This window comes from Gavia stellata, chromosome 25 (assembly GCF_030936135.1).
Source record: "Gavia stellata isolate bGavSte3 chromosome 25, bGavSte3.hap2, whole genome shotgun sequence".
Classification (NCBI taxonomy): Eukaryota; Metazoa; Chordata; class Aves; order Gaviiformes; family Gaviidae; genus Gavia; species Gavia stellata.
Genome location: NC_082618.1, coordinates 10582715 through 10605983, shown reverse-complemented (window position 1 = coordinate 10605983; position 23269 = coordinate 10582715). Strand labels below are relative to the sequence as shown.

At 36.9% G+C, this 23269-nt stretch overlaps 1 protein-coding gene across 1 annotated transcript in view; it reads right to left on the bottom strand.

Annotated features, from left to right (window-relative positions):
- Positions 1–5329: 5329 nt before the first annotated feature.
- The window catches only part of USP32 (ubiquitin specific peptidase 32), an 80934-nt gene continuing 62994 nt past the window's right edge, over positions 5330–23269 (bottom strand). The window contains exons 17-34 of the mRNA XM_059829268.1: positions 21985–22139; positions 21188–21269; positions 19331–19405; positions 18577–18715; positions 18191–18296; positions 17415–17588; positions 16710–16884; positions 15900–16051; positions 15042–15153; positions 14272–14483; positions 12653–12837; positions 11973–12059; positions 10982–11102; positions 10183–10374; positions 9287–9578; positions 8387–8820; positions 7953–8045; positions 5330–7417 (exon numbers count right to left, since the gene is read on the bottom strand). Coding sequence (XP_059685251.1) covers positions 7244–7417; positions 7953–8045; positions 8387–8820; positions 9287–9578; positions 10183–10374; positions 10982–11102; positions 11973–12059; positions 12653–12837; positions 14272–14483; positions 15042–15153; positions 15900–16051; positions 16710–16884; positions 17415–17588; positions 18191–18296; positions 18577–18715; positions 19331–19405; positions 21188–21269; positions 21985–22139 — 2960 coding nt within the window. The 3' untranslated portion in view covers positions 5330–7243. The remainder of the gene's footprint in view (positions 7418–7952; positions 8046–8386; positions 8821–9286; positions 9579–10182; positions 10375–10981; positions 11103–11972; positions 12060–12652; positions 12838–14271; positions 14484–15041; positions 15154–15899; positions 16052–16709; positions 16885–17414; positions 17589–18190; positions 18297–18576; positions 18716–19330; positions 19406–21187; positions 21270–21984; positions 22140–23269) is intronic.

Genomic DNA, 23269 nt, shown 5'->3' with positions numbered 1-23269 from the left:
AAATTAATAGAAATCTTCCTTGCGATTTTCAGTCTTGAAGCCACTTTTCATGAAATCTAAATAAAAGACTAAACTTGATTTTCCAGTATCTTTCAACTATGCCTTTAGGCAAACAATCACGTGAGCCTATGCCACATCCTACGGACACCCCGACGTCCTGCCCCGTTACCTTTCCTCAGAGCCTACCAGTTTTGGTGGCCCAGACAAAAGAACTAAATTGCAAAAACTAGGAAAACTGATAAAGTCTGTCTCAATGATAAACATTATTTAATCCCCAAACCCCAAGAATCTTGAGTTTGTGTGTCTATATAATAAAACAGCCGGGATGTCACCCATCTGTTTTAGTTTCTCTGTGAGCTACTGAGACTCGTGAAGTGAGCACCCATCAGCGAGAGCAGCATCTCTAGATTCTACAAATATGCTCAGAAAATTTTGATTTCTATTAAATCCAGAAGTATCCTTAATATATTTTCTAGTTCGTGGATGATTTTGCTCAAGGGACCTTATCAAACATTACTTTTAATTTTCACAAACAGGAAATCTTCTACACATGAAGAAGGAAGTTGGAGGCTTGTCCCAAACAAGAGGCACAATCTTCCAAGCTTCTGTCAGGTTTTTATTTTCCTGAAACGATAAATCAGCAAGCATGGATGACTGCATTTTACTAACTTCTTGCTTCAGTTTACTGGACTGAAGGGAATAAGGGTAACAAAAGCTGCAATTAATACAGACGCTGATCCTATGGGCCCTCGGCCAGCCAGGCAGCTGTGCCCGCGGACCGTGCGCTTTCCCAGGACACTTGGTGGCCGTGGTCTGTAGATAACGGATAAATCGATGACACAGAGAAAAGCAGCAACACAACCTGCTGTGCCAACCACAGGGAGTGCAGGGAACAGGAGGATACACCGCCGCCATAACCAGCAACTTCCACCACAGATGCAAACAATAGGATGAAGATGAAAAATACTTCAGGAGTTGGGCTTTCAAGATTTAAGGGGAAGAGACAGCGGTCAACTCCTTTTGGTAGCAGGGCATTGGCAGGAGCTGGTGCATGCGTGCTTCCCGTCACGCTGGGGGAAAGAAGATTTTTTTGTATGAGAAGGTACTTTTCCTGCTGCGTCTTTCCCCCTCCCTCCCAGGAGAAGGACCAAAAGCCATTGGGTTGATGGACTTTACTCAAGGTTTCACGGAAGGCTACCTAACCACCTCCAAGTGTAGGCCACGTATTCTTAGCACTTCAGACACACGTGAAGGTACATGGGCAGAATTCCAGCACAGCTCATTTCACAACTGCTCCTATCGTACAAAATGGGCTCTGCTAATTTCAGAGTCCTCGTCTGAGACGTGTACAGTTTTGATCTGGGAAGTAAAAGGCATTCAACAGCAGAAAATGGCTGCAGTTTTTTGGCAGTGATATGATCCCTTCATCTATTTAATGGCCTTTGGTACACTTCTGAATCAATAAAAGCTTTACTGCTGAAAACAGCACGTATGAACATCTTTGGTAATTAGAATTTTTAGGTTTTTTAAATTGCATTTTCAATACCTAAAAGCATTAACAGAGGAAATTCATGATAGGAACAACTATAGATATTTTTTGATTCAAATTAAATTTTCAATATTGAAAATGCACAAATGACTCAAACGACACTGTGGAATTACCACACTTGTGAAGAATGACCACTGTGAATGCTCTGAAAATTTATCGCTAGGCAGTAAAGACGACTGCATTGAGCAAGTGTCATCATTTAATGCTGCACAAATGCTCCAAGTGCAGCTGATAAGTATAGCAAGAGATGGCTTCATTTCCAAAAACACTAGCTTCTCTGGCATCATCCTTGGTGATACTGATGCATGCTAATCCTTGGTTGAATACCCATTTAGCATCTTCAAGGGCCATAAAGTAAGAACAATAGTTCATTTCCAGCTAAACGTAACCACACTGTTTTTGGAACCATGCAAAAAAAAAAAAAAAAAAAAAGCCAAACAACCCCAAGGGATATGTGACTCCTGCTAGACCAGCTTACTGTGGACTTTGGTCCAGTTGCCAACTCTAATAGATTTACTTCCTTTTTGGAAAAAAGCACGACTGTGATTGCAGTAAGTCTCTCATCGTCAGCATCTGCTCAGAGGAAATGTCTCAACACTATATACAATCAAGCAGAAAATACATGAGCAAACACTCATAGATGCAGAAGCATGAGCACGCCAAGACTGTACATAAAGTACCTTCAGATCCTTGTTTCAAAGGCACCACTTCCAAGAGCAAGACTTTCATGTACGTAAGGGATCATTTCACTGTTGAAATTTATTGCTTTCTAAGAGTAAGTGTCATTACTATTAACAGCAGTACTGAACAAGGGATTCAACTGAGAAAATAGCAAGCAGACTTACCTTTTGTAAACAGTAGAAGAGTTTCAGATGAAAACATAGTTCAGGTACAGTCTGCTTATCAGAGTTACTGGAGTTACCGTTCCCTTTCTTTTCAGGAATCCCATGAACTGACAACTGGATTCACCTTCTGAAGTTTTATTTTCTACTAAACTGCAATCCACCTGCAAGTGCACATGTCCAAGCAACAGCAAGATCAATTCTGACCTCTTACTCCGGCACCTTTGTCTCAGAGTTTTTTCCCCCCCAGAGACCAAATGAAAGATTTTCGCCTTTGACTTTCCACTTTGTTAACCTCAGGTCTTGCATCAACTGAAACCTAGCAGTAGGATACATCTAAAATACACTGGCATACATTAAAATACTATCAAACACACACATGCATCATGAATGGAAAAGATTCTAGAGGAAATCTTATATTCAACTTTGAGTAAAAAGCCCAAATATTTTCTCAAATATTCTCTTTCTTCCTTTCCTTTTTAAATTTCGGTGTTATGATCTGACCCGTGCAGGGAAGTGCTTCCTCTAGCAGTAACATATCAAATGAGCCAGACTTCCAGTAGAGTTTGTAAACTCAGGTTGTATCCTGTGCAAAATTTTCCCAGGACTTTTTGCCAGTAGCATTAACCTCACAGTTCACAGAATCCTCAAGGTTGGAAAAGACCTGTAAGATCATCAAGTCCAACCATCAACCCAACCCCACCGTGCCCACTAAACCATGTCCCACAGTGCCATGTCCACACGTTCCTTGGACACCTCCAGTGATGGTGACTCCACCACCTCCCTGGGCAGCCTGTTCCAGGGCTTCACCACTCCCTCAGTAAAGAAATTTTTCCTAATATCCAGCCTGAACCTCCCCTGGTGCAACTTGAGGCCATTATTTGGATTCATCATGAAGCGTATCTTCCTAAAAAGCCATTGTTAGTCTCTGTTTACATAAAACCCCATCTTATTTCTGCAGGCAGTACTAGAAAGTGGGCTTCAGGATGGCTTCAAGTTTTTTCCCTTCTTAAAGAAAAGAAACCTAGTGGCACATTTGCCACAGCTTGTAAGGAAGAATAAAATGGAACCGAACACATCGCCCTCTGTATTGACCACAGCCACAATGCAGGGAACTGCTACAATACGTAAACGGAGGCGTACTTTCAACAGTTAGATGGAGCCCATGACCTCCTGTTTTCCAGCCCAAGTTATCCTGAGACTTTACAGACTTAACAGGTTACAAAACACCACCAGAGGAAACGATGACTGCCTGTGCTACAGCATGTCACTCTTCCACAGGAAAGAATTTCCTTTGCTGGCGAATGAGGCCATTCTATTCTCCACCTATGCAAACTGCTATCTGCAGACGCCCAGGCATCGACACTGAAGCAGTACAGACACATTATTTCTTGTCCTGTTATTGTAAGCTATATTTACTTTTTAACTTGCATCTTTCCTTTTGCTTCTATGTCTTTTGTATGAATCGTATGTTGAGAGAGCTGTTTCCATCTGATGGAAATGGATATTCTGCTTGACCCAAGATGCCTATTGATCAATTATACAAGAACAATTGAACAAATGCTAACACGCAGAATTACTAAGTGTCATTTACTTCAGATTCTATTATAACATGAAAAATTTTAACTTCAGGAATTGTTCCCTCTGGTGAGCCAAAACCTTGTGCTAATAAGCAATATGCAGATGATTCCCACTGCAAATCAACTTTGGTTTATTTTCTCATTTTAACGGGTTAAAAATAAGTTTTTTCATGAGAGAGCGTTGTGGAACGCGAATTCGGGTTCCTGTGGCAAAGCAGACAAGGCGGGGAGTGCTGCCGCCGCGGGGCTGCGAGCACCGTTGCGCTGCCCCAGGTCCAGCTGAAAGCAAAAATTCAGCACATGCCATTAAAAGATTTATCTCAAAACTGCCTATCAGACCCTCCAATGATGGAAGTCACTGCATGATTTTCTTATAATCCCATTCTTTCTGGAACATTTTGAAGCAAAGCCTTTTTTTACCTACTTTTTTGTTAAACTCAAAAGAAGCCTTATTTACCGCAGCATGAGAAACTGGAATAAAATTATTACAGCTCTAATTTTAATTGTCCAAGTACACATACAAAAATTAAGCAATTAAATATTTAAAAAGACATTTAATTTTTCTCTCTACTTCAATAACCTGCAGAAGGATTCTCAAGGGTAGGTGAGAAGGGATTCCATGTGCAGCCACTGTGCTTCTAAGTCATCACTGATCTCATTTCAGATCTATCAAAATTACACCACAGAAAAATGTGAGAACCACTGAATTAATGCAGTTCAGTGCACTAGTTCTTCAGACTTGAAAGAAGAAAAAGTCTCACTCACTCATGTACACAGGCACACATTTTAAACAGGATTAAAGGACGAATTCTAAAAAATGGAACAAAATGTTCTTAAAAGGAAAACTAAAATAACTTAAAAACAAAACTTAGAAGAGTTGAAATATCTTGGTACTTAGAATTAAGTGCTATGCTGGACAAACCACAAAGAATTGCTGTATGCTTACTCACACATTTCAGTCTTTTGGATTGACAAATCCATTTAAGCTAAATGAAAACAGTACAGGAACTTCAAAGCAGGAAAACACCTATTAAAAATTATCTGACAAGAAGTGACACTTCATCTGCATCCACAGTATTTAATTTGTTTGAATAATATAGTTACAGATAAACAGGTTCACTCCATATACAATTACCGATACCTTTTTTTTTAATACAGCTCATATTCCAGTACATCAACACTATTTTATTTACAAGGTATTTATGTACATTAACATCTTTCTAAAGTCAGTGCATTGTCAATAAGTTTTATACAATAATTTACAAAGTGAATGTAGTTAATAGTTAACTTAATAAATTTACTACTAATTCATGAATTAATTTAATTTAAAAAATTAATTACAACCAATGTAACAAACACAGAAGATCAAATAACATTAGTAGATTGTGCTACCTGCTTAAATAAAACATTTTAAAGTAAATCAGTTGAAAATCTTTCACTTTCCATGGAGTTTGTGTAGGGAGGAGTAGACAAATGGGTATTGAAAAAGCTTCTAATCTAGAAATTCACAAGTCATATTTGCTTTTCTTCAGTCTCAATGTTTATACCACTTTTAAGATAAAAGACCATATAGGATAGGGAGCAACACTTCACAAGAAAGACAATACTTCTTTTGGAACTGATCTGCTGTTCTCAAAGAGGCACGACCTCCAACAAAGGCAGGGAGGTTTTTGCCTGAGTGAAGACAGCAAGATCAGCTGACATAATTTCTTAAACAGATAAAACTCAGATCTTTCTGGAAATTATAAACTTACTGGTAGGTTTGGCATTCTTGTAAAACACATTAAAACGAATCCAAACATTTATTTCAGAGATCAACCGTGTAAGTATCAATTTTGTTAGTGAAGAGACAAATTCTAAAGAATTTGGAAGATGACATACGACAAAATTAGTAAGCTCCTTAGACTCAGTTGAAGAACAAAAGGCCAAAAGAATGAAACTTTTATCTTCATTCAGATATGCAAATAATTTAACACTGAAACTGCTTAAAGAAATGCCTACTCAAAAAATAACCATCTTTTTTCCAGTCTCTGCTAAGACTCAGTCATGCTTTCCTTCATGCAATAAGCCCGTTGACTTACAAGAGCTTGTTGCAAGGGCATGGAAAGCAATTCTGGTTTAATTGCAAATATATGCATAACCTGTACCAAAAAAGAAAGTTTGAAAAGGCAACCAAATTTTGAAAAAAAGAAACTCCATTAAATTATGAAACCAATAAAAAAACCCACCATCCATGAATGCTACGATAGCTACCTGACAGCCACAGCTTCTTATTTGTTTGAAATACACAGTGGATAATTCACAGCCATTCACTCCAGAGCCCTTACAACAACAAAAACAAACTATGTTTTTGAATTTAATTATACGGGTTTTTAAAAGTGCAAATTTAAAAGCAACACCAGTCATGAAACATAACCTCAAGCATGTTTCCTTCCAAAAGCTGGGAACATTTTGTGCAATGTGCACATTTTAAGACACCATGCGTGTAATCACAACTACTCTTCAACCTGAAGTTTCTTCTTCAGGCATTTCAAAAGTTTGAGCTAGCACTCTTCAGGCAGAAAAGCCATTCCTGAAACATGTTGATCTGCACAGCCAACACGCGGAGAAAACACAACTACAATAAACCATTCAAGTCTAGAAATTAATCTCTTCTCAAATTATGATTTGGTTGTGCTCCCAACATACAGAAAGAAAGCAACTGACACACGAGCGGTGGCAAAACTGGAAACTTCTTCTACTCTTGATGATAATTCTTTAAATTTGTGCACTTTTCATTCTCTTGCTTTCCCTGTTTTGCCAATAAAATGCAATAAAACTGCAGGAAAAAGGAGGTAGCAATATCATGTTGTCCAAAGACAACACTACAATTTTTTTTTCCCCATTATCTTAAACATAAAGAGAGCCTTAGGGGTTTGTTAGAACAGTTGGTAAACTCTACACTACTTTGTTTAGCTCCTATTTGGACTATTTAATTTAGCTCTTATTTGGTCCTAGTTGGCTTTTGTCAAACCATTTTATTTAAAGGCCAATGGCAGTCTCAGCCTGATGTCTAACATCAGAAATGTTTAGAGCATGTAGTGAGATAACAGAACAAAACAATACTATCCTTATATTAACTGCTATTTAATTAGGGTTTTCTTCTTGTGCTTTCAGATCACAGGGTACAATAACTACACTTAGGTTATCTGTTTCAATAACATTTTCGCCAAATGTAAGTTTCAGGATGTTATCCCTCACATTCTCAGAACAGTCCATGGAAGATCATCTGCTTACTGTAAAACACAGTACTTCTTATAATCTGACTCAAAATCTTCATCCATGCTGCTTGTGTCTGCCATCTTTTTGCCGTCTATCTTTGGCAGAAATTGTGCATAGTCTACCCCCTGCTGCTCATAGAAAAGAATGTAGGCAGAGTCGGTGTCGATTTCATCGGGATGCAATTCCTGCAAAAGAGAAAAACATGTTCTGAAATACGCAACGGGGCAATTGTGCTACTGTCACTGAACTTAAAATACACGTAATTGCCCTAGAAACAGTATTTTTCACTGGCTGTTTACAACAAGAAGAATCACATTTTCTTTCTCCTTTATTATAGTTATCAGGCTCCATTATTTACTTGTAAAGTATGACAAATTTTACAGTGATAAATGCGAATACTTAGAAATATCAGAACATAATTATTCAGTAATTGAATACAAAACTGCTAGCATCATGAAAAAATATTCTTGGACTTCCATTTTTAGTAATTTTTCCATCTTTGTATAAAATAAGCATCTTTCCTTAACCATGGTAGCAGCTGATGAACAGATGTTAACTTGAAAAAATCTCATGTACAATTTCAGTTAACAACCTCAGCATTTATCCAACGCAACTTTTGAGATGCTCGTGATTTCAAAGAACAGTTCTCACCAAATGTAAATCTCTTTGGCTCTAGGTAACAAAGATGAAAATTATATGCTACAAAAGTAAATGATTTACCTTACAGCTACTGTCATTGTAGCAGTACCACTTGTTGTTCGGGTTTTTGGCATAAGTGACATAATGACCCCCTCCCATAATTCCTGAATGGCACTGAAGAAAATGAAGAAGAAAATAAATTCTGGATCAAACATCAAAACTCAGAATTCACAGAATGAATGATTCACAAATTCACAATCTTTAAGTGACTGACAATGGTTCATGACAATCTATACATCTGGAGCTGACTAAGCTTATATACTCAAGCAGAAAAAACATTATGCAGAGATGCACTTTTCAGTTGTACTCAGTTTTATGGCAAATTTATTTTGCTGACAATGGCTCTACTTTGCTCTCCTTCTCCCTACTTTTTGTAATGAAAACAACAGAGTAAATGCATTTAATCAAAACAATGCCACATAAAGATAGTTTACTTGCATAAAAAGTCAACTTACCGAAATTGCATATAGATTGTAGATAGGGTTAACACATACTTCTTCTCTTTGGTCATCTGTAATATCATCCTCACTGTGGTTGTCAATTTGACCATTGATACTGCCATTACTATATGCATTCTGCTCACAGATGTATCCGTTGGCTAGAGGCATCTCATTGTCCTGAGCAGTATATAGTTCACTCTGGCTACCACCCAAAATCTGCCCTCTAGTAAGAGCATCACCTTGATCAGAAGTATATCTCTGTTCCTGGTCAGTACCGTTCTCTTTACTTGCATCCAAGTTTTCTTTGCTACTTGACAGTTTGTTTTTACCCAGTTGTGGTAGCCGCAGACGCCCTTTACCTCTTCCTAAAGTCCTTGGGCTACTGTTTGGGCTACTGTTTTTACTTGAAGGACAGCTGGTTCCACTTTTCCTTCCCAAAGACGGAGATGCTAAAACAGAAAACATGTGGACTACTAAGGTAAGTAAACACATAGTCTAGATTTTTTTTTAAAAAGTGTTTTTTGAATAACGAAACATTAAGAAATACTGTTTCACTGCAACTAATGAGTAGTATACAAAAGTAAAACTGTATTTGTGCACACACATACATACACCTATAAACTGAAATTTAACTCTTCAATGCAGGAGCACATTCCTCACTCTTAATCCATCCCACTTACACAAGCAGACAGTGCCAATATCTGTTATCACTGAGTAACTTTTTTTTTCTTTTTTCTTTTTTTTTTTTTACGGTAAAGCTTCACTAAGCTTTCCAGGGCAAACAACAACAGAAAAGAGTGTTTAAAAACAAAGGTAGTGCTTTGGCCAAACAAACGTTAAAATTTTGTTCCTAATATAATTTTTTCCCCCTCCAAATACCAGTATTGACTGGAATTTTCCCTAATTATTACCTACCTTTGATATTATTCAAGACAGTAGTGTTAAGGGAGGATGGACTTCTGTTCAGTGTATCTCCTTCTCCTGGTGTGTAAGTGATCTGCAGATCTGTTTTTCTAGACTCCCCTTGGAGAGTCCGTGGTTCAGGAAGGCTTTCGACCTGGAGCGTTAGCTGCTTTCTTTGAAAATGACTTGGATCCCTTTGTACCAAAAAGGCACTTGGGTCAAAATTTTCTCTGGGAAATTTAACAATTTTCTGAGATTTTATCCAGCGGCCATTTACGAACTGAAATCTTTTCAGGTGAATGATCTAAGGAGAAACATGTTAGAGAAAATTAAAGGAGGACAATTACATCATAGTGAGTAATTTCACTGTTTAAAAATAATTTTCCCCGAAACATACACATTTTATCATATGCTAATAAAAAACAGTAACAATGCTGTAATGTGACAATTTGGATTTTCAGACCAAGCTGGTAAAATACAGAGCTAATATTTTCATGGGGAAATGATGGAAAAGGTTGCTTCAATTCAGTAATCAGCACTGTGTGTTTTGAATAACCTACCAAATTTGAAAAGCAACAAATGCAGGTGTTACACAACCAGACAAAAGATCACGTTACTGGAAAGACTTCCTAAGCGTGAATTCTAGATCAGAACAGATGACACTGAATGCAAAACACCACCATTTCCTGCAATGTATCAGCTAAAAAGATTCAAAAAAGGATTTGAGGTTTGTTTTATTTGCCTGTGTTACAGAAATGCATGAAACAAACTAAGTCAATGCCCCTCCTGAGACTGTGAACAAAAGCAAATCTTCTTATTCAGAACAAGGAGACATACCTAGCAATTCAAATTTGTGATCAATGTACTTTGGTTTTGTTGCTGTAGAGGAAAATTACACAAGATCATACCAAAATAGGGGGAAGTCTCCAAAGATCCAGTTTTTTGGTGGCCAAACAATGGGTCTTGCATTTGGAACAGTAGTACATCTCATCCTCCCCCAGTTCTTCCTCACTGGTGAAGGCTCTAAGACAACTATCTAGATTGATGGGCTCTGCTTGAGCTCGTCGGCTTTGTTCAACACTTTCATGTTCTTCTACAATCTAAAGTGAGACAAAACTGTATCTGACTTGGAAACATACAAACTGCTCAGAGGAAGGCTCTATTCACAGTATCATACAAATAATACCATATAGTTATGTAGGATTAAAGATAAAAACCAGGTGCAATAAGTTTTAGCAGAAATTTAATTTCAATTATGAAGAGGCAGACATACAAATGTCTGTCCTTATTCTTGGGTTCTGCTTACAAAATTATCCATAAAGCACAAGTTTATAGATTCAACTCACAAGTTTGAACAGCTATTCTACATCAACTCAGCTATAGGTTTACCTTTAGATATGTTTTGTTGATTCAAAGAGGAAACAGATTTACTCACATGCATAACTTTTTATAGCACTGGTGTGCTTAGAAAATACAGACAGAAAACACACTGCTGTGGTTTCTTAAAAGCTTCCCTTCCACGTTACGGTCAAGTAAGAGGTATAACATGAAGACATTAATTTATCTAGAATATACTGTTCAATGATTACTGACTTTATTTTAACATTAAATGGACAAAAGAAGCATCAATTGAAAAAAAAAATTGGTGAAATGGCGTGTGCTTCAGAGCTATTAACAAACAACAAAGGGTTTGTGTTGAAATTTTACCCGTTCTTGAGACGTCTGGTAGCGCAGATGGAGTGCTGTTGGATCCCAGTCTACAGCAATGTAAGCATTCCCAACACAAGCTCTGTCTTCTGTGCACTCAATTTTACAGCCACGGCAAAATCTAAATCAAAAAGTTAGAGGTGGTAAGTAAACTGCCGAATAACTAACTTTTACGTTACTTCACACTCCAATTCTGTGCCTTGTTTTGTAACATACGCACCCTCAAAGTTTCAGGCCTTGCCTTCAGTGTAAAAAAGAGGCATTTTTATAAAACAATAATCAGTGTCAGTCTGCTATTTTACTACAACACTTCAATAGAGATGAGAAATTGAAGCAGTTGGGTGAGCTCAACCATCTACCTGCATATAATGCTGACCAAGCCTACCTACAACACCAAAAAACTACAATGCTCTGTCTCCACAAGTATTTTACAACATGATAGCTAATGTACTTTATTTAACTAGCTGTAAGAGACTTTTTTTTTAAAAATGAGTATATGGTCTGAATAGCTTCCAGCAAGGGTCTGGAATTTTCGTTAGCCTGTCTTTGTTTAGGGAAAATTCCAAGCATGCTTCCAGGGTGAATTTCTTATCGGCCATTTTAGTTCTTACTCTTCAAATGGCACAGGAACTAGTGAGGGTAGATGATTTACATCTAAAAGTTTAGTTTCGTATGAAACCCCCACAAATCATCCAAATATGTACACCTATGTGCCTGCATATATACACACATGCATAGAAAATATTGTAAGGCGTTAAGAGGTTTTTCATAATCTGATGTCTGTCTCCTAATTTAAAGTTTCTGTGTCAGCAGAGCTTTCAGCTCTCCAAGTCCTAAAAGCCATACTACAGTGAAAGTCTTCCATGTGAGAGTTTTGGTTAAATTAGATTCCAGATTCTTATTGTTTGATATTACCTCTGACGTCTGAAACACATCACAAACCTTTCTGCTGGAGTGATTCCCTTCCTTAAACCTAAAAAGGACCATTTACCTGTACCATGGACACCAAGCACAAGAATTTCCATCCTTTTGAACTACCCTTAGGGTGAACGGATACTGATATCCCATGCTATCATCACTGAAACAGAAGAGAATGCAACAGGAAATATGAGCACTCATTCAGACTGCCAATTACATTCCTTCACTATGCTTGCTATGTTTACTTTAAAAAAACCACCCACCCACCCCAAATTATAATTTTGATCAGATTAAGCTGTTAAAAAAAGACCTGCCTTTACATTGCCTAAAGTCGTCAGATATAATTAATTATCAATTGCTGGATGAGAACAAATCAACCAATTTGTGTAAAGCCAACCTTTAAGTGCAGCTAGAAGGTATGCTACATTTAACTGTATTAAAAAGGATTAGAAGTTTTTTTTAATTATTGCCAATATTAAAATGCAGGACTCTAAAATGACTTCTTACAAAAATAACCCACTAAATGGAATCTGCAGGCAGAAAGCATTTGGGGTAAAAGCGCACACAATTGTTCCTAAAGTTGTTGACATTTAAAGCTTAATTATACATTAAAAAGCGTACGTTCATTCAACAGAGGTATTATGAGAAGTCAAAACTGATAAAGATGAAGATTAATATAGTTTTAAATCTTGTAAGCAAGTCCAAGTCATTGTATTACGTAATTCAGGCCAAAGATTGAGATGCCAAACTCACCAGTCCTGTGCATGATTACTAGCTTCCTGAGGCGGGAGAGGGCTAGCAAGCCTGGAAACCTGAATCCACACTGCATCATACAGGTCTTTTTTCCGTGTATGAACTGTACAAGGAACAATTAGCGGCATTCCAAAGAGACTAGGACGATTCTTCTGAGATGAAAGAAAATATAATTCTGTCCGCATCTGCGTATGTGAAATAAAAGAATGGCTCAGATGTAAGTATGCATTAACTCACATTACTGTAACTACTAGGATGATTACCTTGTTACTTATTTCAGGCTTTGGCAATTAAAATGGACCATTATTTCTATTAAAAGTGCTCCATTTCAGCAATTTTTTCTAATAATAAATACTGTACATTTTGATCATTGACTTGAAAACTTTTTTGTATTTTACAATATTATGGCAATATTATTTAGGCATTAGACCGCATCGAACATAAATCTGTATTTCCACCATGTCCAATATTTTATATTTCATATGAGGCATATTTCTTATTTTTCCCACCACATGGTAATATTGTAATGCAGACATGCACCTAATGATGCTAACATCTGTCTCAGAATGACTTCTACACTAGGCAAGCTTATGTTTGCTAGAGAAAGAAAACCTTTACGTCTAAAGGAGGCACTATAGACTTGTACACAACTTATTCCAAGTGGACAAACTAACCGTCATGCTACACCTCCCATTTATAAGAAAGATTTAACAAGCCGACTTAATGACACTGAGGTACAGCAAACGCCTACCACCTTGCATAAGTTTTATATGTTTAACCCTTTCCATTGATAAGATTTTTGACAATGACAAGTGTGGATTCCTGGAATAGCTTCCACAAACAACTTTTATTGGTTTTTAAGCAGTATAATTAGCAGCTTGTAACAGCTTAAAAGCATTATACCAACCACCTACGAGATTCTGCAAAATTTGAATCAAGATTAACAGTGATGACAGTGGTTAGTGGCCACCACTTGAGAGAATAAAGCAAAAAAACCTCATTCAAACACAGTAAAGAGGGAAGTTAAATGGCCTCCTGGCCCATATCCACCGAGCTCTAAACATCAACAGACTCTAAAGTCTGGACACAGTGAGCACAGAACGCGTGGCTGTTTGAGGTGTTCAGTCATCCAGCTTTGACATTTAGAGTTCAACTTAACTACAGATGCTTTTACAAAGAGTACTTCACGCTAACAGAACGACCCAGGAATGTACCATTTATCTTCACTCTGTTTGCATGTAAGAAATAAGGCTTTTCCACATAATGGGAAAGAAATGCATTAGTAGCTCCTCTAATTAGAATTTTTTCTGCTCAAAGGATCTGGAACATTTCATCAGGGAGTTAGCGAACGCCCAAATATGCATGTCAGCATTAAAGAACTGGGAAGCATGCCAGTACTAAGGAAAGAAAAATACACTAACATTAGACATTACGATTTAAATTTACAAGAGTTGTGTTTCTGTAGAACTTGGCGCTTACTTAAGAGGGAAATGGATTCATGCTCCCTCTTCTTAAGAAATAAAGATTAATTTATCATATGGACATTAAAAACATCCTCGTTGACTTTCTTTCAATGTGTGTTACGTGAAGAATATATAATAAATGCAAAATCTACTAACCATTTTTCTGTGGACTGCAATTATATACCCTGTACATGGACTATCAGAAAGCAAGGGCACATGACCATTGAGAGTCCAGTTGGCAAGGTTACGCTCTGTTCCACATGGCACTACAGTATTTGGCATTCCATTTGGAATTAGGGTTGGTTTAGGAAGGTCCCCGTTCATCATTATGTTGGGTGCTCCATTAGCTGATGGCCCAGCTGAGACATCTGTAGATAGACAATTACATTCTCAATTATCTACAGTAACCAGAATTGATCACAAGATTTTTATCCTTTCCATTCTGTTCAATGCATTTAATGAAATATCTTCTACTCTCCTTAAGACCAACAGCTAACCTTTTAATTTGCCTGCAACTTTGCAAAATCAGAGCATGCAAGCGCGAAGAATAACAGAGGTGTTTACAACCCATATATGAAACCACAAACAACAAAACCAAAACCATGCTTCCAATTTTTTCTACATCCTGCCTTAGAGCCAATCCACAAGTATTAAATATTTTGCTTGTTTCTTGTGTCTTTAACTAAAACAAGTATATAGCGATCCTCAGACTGCTATCCTGGGCATGATCCTAAAAAGGATCACAGACCATCAGTAGATACTGAGAGTGCTCACAGCTTCTCTGTGGATAAGAACTGTAATGTATTTGTCTTTCTTTAATCCTCAGTTTATTTATTACTAAGAAGTAAGGTTTTCTCCCGAATTTCTCCAGTAACTAAGCACTGTGCATTTTAAATGAACAGGAAAATAAATATATTTTCGTTTACCTGTCTGCACAGGACTTGATGCTGATGTAGGGGATCCTGGAATTGGTATTTCAAATGCACACAAAAACCCGCTCACTGATAACCGGACTTTCTGATTGTCTTGAGGAAAGTTCTTCAGTAAAAAAGGGAAAGTTAGTCAGACGTGTATATACTTCTATCTGTGACTACAAACATGTTTTGTTCTCTTGAAAACAGTGCACCTATCAGCTCATCTCTTCCCTCCCATCTGCTTTCTTACATCTTTCTGGAAGGCAAAAAGGGAGCCAACAAGCACACCCCTTTGCAGATCTCTGCCACAAGACCCGAGAGAGTTATCAATGATTCTCTAAACAGACTGAGAGCACCTTGTTTCAAGCAATTTTAATCCTATTCAATGACAGCAAAAAAAATTATATATATACACACACATATACATACATGTTAAAGCCAGTTATTACTTATGCCTCCAACATCTTGACAATGGTTAAGCTCATCATGCACTCTAACTTGAGATTTATTACCTCAAGATGATTTTATCCTTTTTTTCCTAAAAATAGCATTAGTAATCAATTCAGTTAAACTTCTGCAAGCTTCTACATCACTATTAATTTTGTTTACAAGTGCTTTATTTTGGTTCAGTTTACTTTGATTTTAAATCTATTTAAAGCAAGCCAAATTATGGTTTAAGGACAAAATAAAAGTTCCCACAGAGATATAACTAAGCTGACTTTCTTATCACACGTTTAGTTAAATCATTTCACAGTTCTTGTAAGCAAAGCTTAATGTCAAAAAGAATGAAGAAGTATGCCACTGTACACAAGTAACAAACAAAGTACCAGAAGTATTTTGCAGCAATGATTTAATTTTTTTTCTTCTTACCTTTATATTGGAGCTATGCACTTCTGCAAGTAGAATCTGTTCTGGTTTTAGCCCGCAGAGTTCACTTAACTGTTTTTTCAAACCTGTGTATTTTTCATCCATGTTCAACCTCAGACCATATCGAACAGGAGTAGTACCATCTAATTTAATTACTTTAAAGGGGAAAAGAAACACACTGGTCAGCAAACCAGGAAAGTTTTAATGAGAATAATACATTACAGCTACTTACTTATTAGAAAGTATTTTTTTTCCCCACTTGAAGGTATAATTTATTTTTTTTTACCAGCCAATTTTCAAGGTCTGCAGACAACTGTCAGAAAATCTCTTGCTATGTAGGCAGTAGAAAATGGTTTCAAAATTTGTTTCACTTTATCATCTTTCCTTTTGCCTCTTTTCCAACAATTCATGGGTTCTTCATAGTATAGTTCATGACTCAAAGTATTTTTTGTTTGTACACTCCCGACAGCCCTTCTTTTTTGCTCTGGGCAGATTTAGGACAACCTCCACAACACAGTGACCAGAAAGGTAGTTCTCAGAATCTCCATTTTACATGTTTCTGTATTAAGTCCTTTAGTCAAGACTGCAAATGGGCCATCTACACTCTTCTTTTAAAGGTTTTATTTTAGTTTAACTGTATTCCAATGAAAATTCTTGTACTCTGTTATATTAAAATTGTTACACTATTTTTAAGCGTAAGTGCTAACACAAACAAAATTTGGATGTTTTATAGCTGTTGAAAATCTGTTCTACATATACAATTTTTATTTTAGCACTGACAAGTTTATAGTGAGTTAAACACTACCAACTCACCTGTAATTTCTAGGTGCATGTAGCTATCCATTGGCAAAGGCAAGGATAAAAAATTAAAAGGGTCAAATCTAACACTTATATGTCCACAAGTTTTACATTTCACTTGGGATTTCAGCTGCCCATGAAATAAATCGACGACAATGGATCTGTTTCTTCTCAGATGGTTTTCCCAGGCCTAAAATGAAGTACAAAAAACCAACAGAAAGTTAGAAACTGAAGACTACTTGCTGGAACTACAGGAAGGAGGATATGCTGCAAGACCTCCAAAATTTCATTGGCCTATGGAAGTCATATTATTTCCACAGAAGTTGTTTACCAATTTCTAATAAATAGGAAGTATTTCATTTCAACATGAACTAAGAAAAGTTACTTCAATTGACACAATAATCAGGGTATGACATCATTGAAAGTACTTCTGAAAGAATCCATCAGTGATCTTGAAAAATGTTGATACTCCATAATTCTGAGGAGTTGTTCAAAATGATTGTGAAGTATTATCTTTATACCTTTATTATAATACTTAAAACTCATTTTCATTTCAAAGGTGAAATTGACTCCTTAAATCACAGGTCTAACAAGTTCCAAAAGACGGTACAGTCCTGAAAGAGTATTGCCACAGACAGCCTCATCAACAACTTAGCAGCTTAGTCCTGTAAGGAAAAAAACCAGCAAAGAAGCCCCAAACCCCAAAATTTTAACCCATACCTCTGCTGCTACTTCCCAGTCTGGTCGACCATCACTGTCCTTCAGTTCAACATATGGCTTATCGTGAACTCTGTTCAAATCCTCATGAAGACCATCCAAAAGAAAAGCCAGAAGCTCCTGTGAGTCTTGCTGTTGAAAACCATTAAATCTTGGAGCATATTTTGCTATTGTCCACTATTAAAAAAGCCAGAAAGTTACTTAACATCATGTAATAAAAGTCATAACAATAAATCAAAATACTGTAGGCATGACGCATGCTGTCAGCGAGCACAAATTCAATTGCCAAGAGTTAAGGGTAACCCCCTATTCTTCCAGAACAAAACACCATTAGCAGGCAAATGCATAATCTTTTGTCCCTAACAAGGGCTATAAAAGCCACATCTTAAACCACAACCTCTGATACCTATCAGGTAACTCCTTTGACCTTACAACCACTGAACCATGATTATATTCCCCAGAAAGCTGCTCAAGTCCTGAGCACCAGAACTGATGAATCCTGGCCTCCTTCAGATGTGCACCTTGCCCCTGCACAGCCCTTTCCTGAACACCTCCCCTGCATTCCTTACAGGCAACATGACACGGGCCCTGGCTTCACAGCCAACTTTCAACACTTGAAATACATGCCCAAGTTTCTCACTTTCTCTAGGGGAGATACTGAGTTGAGTCCCAGAACCATTACAATATGGGTAACATCAGGAAAAAGTGCATTAAAAGATTTCTGCTAGCCAAATAAATTCTTGCTTTCCACCTTTAAATAACACACATCACAGACTTACCCGCAGCTTTAACGGTGCTATATTCTTCTGAGTTCCACTCCACAACTCCTGCACCAAATCCCCATAGCACTTGGCCATGTGTCCTTTCATTCCTATTGGATTTGTCCTAGAAATCATAAAGTAATTAATACCATACTAAAATTTAAACAAAGTTCAAGCATGGGGATAAACAAGGAAGTGCAAAGGCTTCTTGCTGAACTGTTTTAACTCTCTCAGAAACAAAAGGTTATACTTTCATGTATCTAATCTAGTATCTGCTGTAGCTGATGGCTGGTAACACTGAACTTAAAAGGATTTATTCATACCGTCTACTTCCGAAAGCTGAAACTCATTTTAAATACATGTTACAGCATCTAAAATGCCAACGCTCTCAAATAGAAAATTACCTGTTAAGTTCATAAAGATGTCTTCCTGAGATGAAATACCGCGTTAGAGGTTGTGTATTACTGACACACTGGATACTGGAGTTCATGAAACATGTGTTACCCAGATTGCTTAACCCAGTAGCACCCTTTTCAGTAGGAACTAAGAAAAAGAAAACAATTATACCAGTTGTGCAGATGTGAAAAATTCAGAATGGTATATCAGTAAAGTTAAGAACGTGACCTTTTCACAGTAACCAATTCAATTTAACCTGCTCCCAATTACGAGACTACAGCTAGCACAGATGCAACAGAAGACCAGCCTGTTCAAAATGTCTGCTCTCTCAACTCTACTTAAGTTAACAGAAATTGAGATATTTTGTTGGATCTGGTCCACCACGGACATCAGTACAATCCATAAAAACTATTTTCAGGTAAATAATTATGGTACTGAAATTTCTGGATTAATCTGTTAAAATCTTAACTATTCCTTACCTTAAAAAAATCCAAGATAATAAACACAAAATCGAGAATTCGCTACATACCATTTGCTACTGCTGCATCTGAACATCTACAAATTTATCTGTCTATACATCCAACCCTCCCACATTTCCAGCATTTAAGTTAATAAAACAAGAAGAACAAGCAAAGCAGCACAGGCATTAAAGACCTCTTCCAATGTTAAGAGCACTTATATTAAAAAGAATTGTTTCAACATAATATAGCCTCTCAGATTTTTCTTCTCATCATAATTCAATTACTATGCCGAAACACTTACCTTTATGTCTGTCTATTTTACTGCTGTTTGCTATAAAAGACATCTCTTCTGGCCAGCTCATGTCTTTGTTTCGAACTAGAAAGAGATACGGTATACGGATTTTTAAAAATTGTTTGTTACTTACTCCAGAGAGCTTAAACAGCTGAAGAGGTTTAATTACATTTTCTAATAATTAATTGAGATTAGAAATATGCTTCTTTTTCGTTATTATTTTTGCTAGTTTTCATTTCAATGTTTCCAATCATTATTGGAAATCATTCTAATACTGGCATCATTCCAACCATGCCAGTAACATCTTTAGAAAGCAGCTTTGAAATTTCTTTCCTGTTGGTTAACAAATTTTATAGCACTTATTCTAATACTTAATCAGGATCCCCCAGATTTGAACAAATCTGTTTACTTTGTGAGCGATCACTAATATTCGTTGTTGTTATGAACCAACAAAAGATTTGAGTGTTATTTCAGAACAGGGACAAACTGCATGTGTTTCAAGATAAAGTGGGACAAAAAAATGCAAGCTTTCCTAGACCAGCTTTACCACCGCCTCCCCATAGGATCCCTCTGTAAACCTCTGTCTTGCATTGACACAAACCATACAACAAACTGGTGTAAGAAACTGAGGTAGCTGAAAAGAGGGAGTTATTTTTCACTAGATCACTTCTCACAGCCAGTTCATCAGATAGGTGTCAAGCAGCTGTCCATGGGTAAGGCAGGTAGCATAATACACAGAGGAAGGGCGGACTGCTTCTTTCAGTGTCAGTCTTGACTTAAGGCCGGTTTGTTTATTGAACTACAGCCTCGGGGTTCTGTTTCACCTGATACAGCAAGTTGCAGTCCCTCTCCGCGCTCCGTATGTATAAATTCCCATTTCTTCTCTTGTGTCTAGTGATTAATGCAATGAACTGCATCAGCCACTCTGCCAATTTTAAAGTGATTAAATATGAGCTGAGCCAAGTGGCAAAAAGGATGAGTCCATCTAGCACACCAACCTGAGGTGTAACGTAGAGCTATGCTAAGTGAAACTTGTACAGAAACAATGCAAGACCCAGATTTCTATATAGCCTCTGTGACGTATGGACAACAGTAGAGTGGATTAAGTATGTATGCTTGTACTTGTTTCTTATTAAAAAATTAGCCAAAAAGGTCAAACTAGTTGAAAACTCAGCTGATCCGGGCACCCTGATACCTTTGACAAAGGCTTAACGTATGTGTGACTGGTAGCACTGCCTAGCGTAGCAGCACATGGCAGGAAGGTAAGACACAGTGGACATAAACTGAAACAAGAAGGGTTGAGATCATTTATGACGCCTTTTCACCACGACGAGAGTCCATCAAGCAGTCAAGTCCAAATGCATTGGGTTCTCTCCAGATGTGAAAATAAAAGCAGCTTGTAATGAAAATCGTAGAAATTAACCTGACATGGACTGAAACATGTAGTTTCAGTCACCTTTTGCTTTGTGAGTAAGAATGTGTTCATGCAAATACCATAGCCTGAGTTCTTGTAAAATTAGCAAAAGAAAAATCAGACAATGAAAAAGCCTCAGATGCCTCACACTGCTTTTGTTAAATCTCTGGTATTTCAGTTATTACTGTAGGGGCAGTGGGTTATTTGAAGCTTTGGTATTTCTTCCTGTATTTCTTTCAATACATCCATATATAGAGACAGACATCTATTTACACATGCTCTTCCTTCTCAAAACACTTCCAAAAATAAAATACTTGGGCAGTAGGCCTATATATTTGTGTAGTTTGGGCAATTACAGAAATGGGTACTACACACAATTTACTAACCATATATACACTCATATAAAACTATTCGGTTTTAGCGTGTAAACAAATTATAGGCCCTTTTTATACCTTCTATTACTAAATGCTGCTCATCTTGGATTTTAAGATACTCCAGTCTGTGATCTTCATCATCCAGCAAAGTAAGATAGTTCTGCAGGAGAAAAAATACTTGATATAGTTATTACTTCTAGATTTAAAATTGTCTGAGGATATTTCAATCTCGAAGCAATGAAATGAAAACAGTATTAACAATTTCTTCACAAAAATGAGAGCACCGGCTTCCTACCTATGTTAATTAAATACAGTAGTTCACTGATCTCCAGAAGCATCTAGTTCAATGCTTTAATTTTATGTGGTATTTCTTTAGAATGAGATAATTACATGCACTTAATGATTTGGAGGAATACATTCTGCTTGTTCATTGCAATTTGTTCACATACACATTTGCAAAAGATCCTGGATGGCTGCTGGCTTCTGTGCCAACAAAGCCTACAGCATCATGCGTGTCAATGAAAGAATATCTTTTTATTTCCATTTAAAACAGTTTCTATGAAACTTCCTATCAAGCCTTTTAATAGGTCAACCAATTGCCAATTTTAAAATACATCACAGAATAATTTAATGTTTATCAGGCTACTAAGAAAACAGAAGATAAGTTTTCTGGGTCATTAACACCAAAATCTAAATTTCACTGCTTGGAGTGCACAAAAAACTCTAGAAAATAAGGGGCAAGAATCTTCCAACCTGGGTGGTTAAACTGCAAAGGAAACTTATGTCCACTTTTTTTTTTCCATGCATAGAAAAGAATAAGATATACAATATCCAAAAGCTGATTAAAAAACAGGAAGAAAAAAGACTGACATTACCTCACTATTGTATAACCAGAGGCGCATATCTTCTTCTTTTATACGTAGCCTCTGGGAGAGATATTCATGTATCTCTTTAATTGTTTGCATTCGACTAAAGCAGCCGGTGTAAGCCAACACTCTTTTTAAAGGAGCATTCGGTGAAGGTACATTCCCTGGATTCACAATCATAAGAAAAGGGTAAAAGATAATGCATATACTCATAGGCCAACTGAAATCAGATCAATAACAACTTATACACTACATGTACCAGAAGTACATTTTGTGAAAAAGAAGTACACAGTTCTACTCCTTTTGTTTATGGATAAAATAATGAGTTAGACTGAAAGCTAGTTGTTACTAAACCTTTGGGACAATAAACTTGCTATCACAAAGCAGATAAATTTACCGCCCTTCTTACCAAAACCTATTAGAAAATTGCTCCCCTAAGATTCTCATAGGAAATAAATAATTTCAAAGAAGTCTTAAAAGGCTGGACTATTCTTTTTTTTCTTAAAGGGACAGTATCAGAAACAATGGTAATTTTCAAACTAAAGGACCTCAAAACTTCATGACAATTTTCTTTTTGAGAGAACATTGTAAGTAAAAAATAAGGTCAAAAAAATCAGTCTGACTGTTCTCGGAAGTAGCATGACTTTACTTCAGCTCTTCCATGGAGATGAACGCTGATCTGTGAAGATGAAATCAGCCTGGCAGTTTCACAATAAAAGTATTCTTAAAGACTAAATTCCTCAAAACATACTCTGTGAAGACGCCTAGGATTTTCACCAGAATTTCTCAACAATCTCATGTTTGCAACACAAATTAATCCCATCAGTCGAGACTGTTGCTCTTTTCTATCATATGAGCAAGAGATGAGACGAAGTGTACAAGTTTTATTTTTTAAGCTTCTTTAGTTTAAACTTAGGAAGTTTCCCACTCCTCACAGAGACAGGTCTGTAACATATTCATGAAAAGCTTTTATTATACAGCCAAACCTAATTGGGCAACCACATTACTTCAGTAACCAGAGAAGTGACATTGTTCTACTTTCACTGTCAAAAGATTAAAATAAAATAAATAGCACCATATGAAAAGATGCAGTATCACATGCACTTTGACAAGAGAGTAAAAATATACTGTCATCATCTTTTAAGTCAGCAAAGCATCAGTTTTGCTTCAGTATACCAAGCAAAGTACTCATTTTTTTTTTTTTTTAAAGAAAACGAAAAAGCATTTTCTGAGATTAGGGATCAGAGGATTAGTTATAAGATTACAGCAAGAAAGCATATTCGAAAACTCAAAA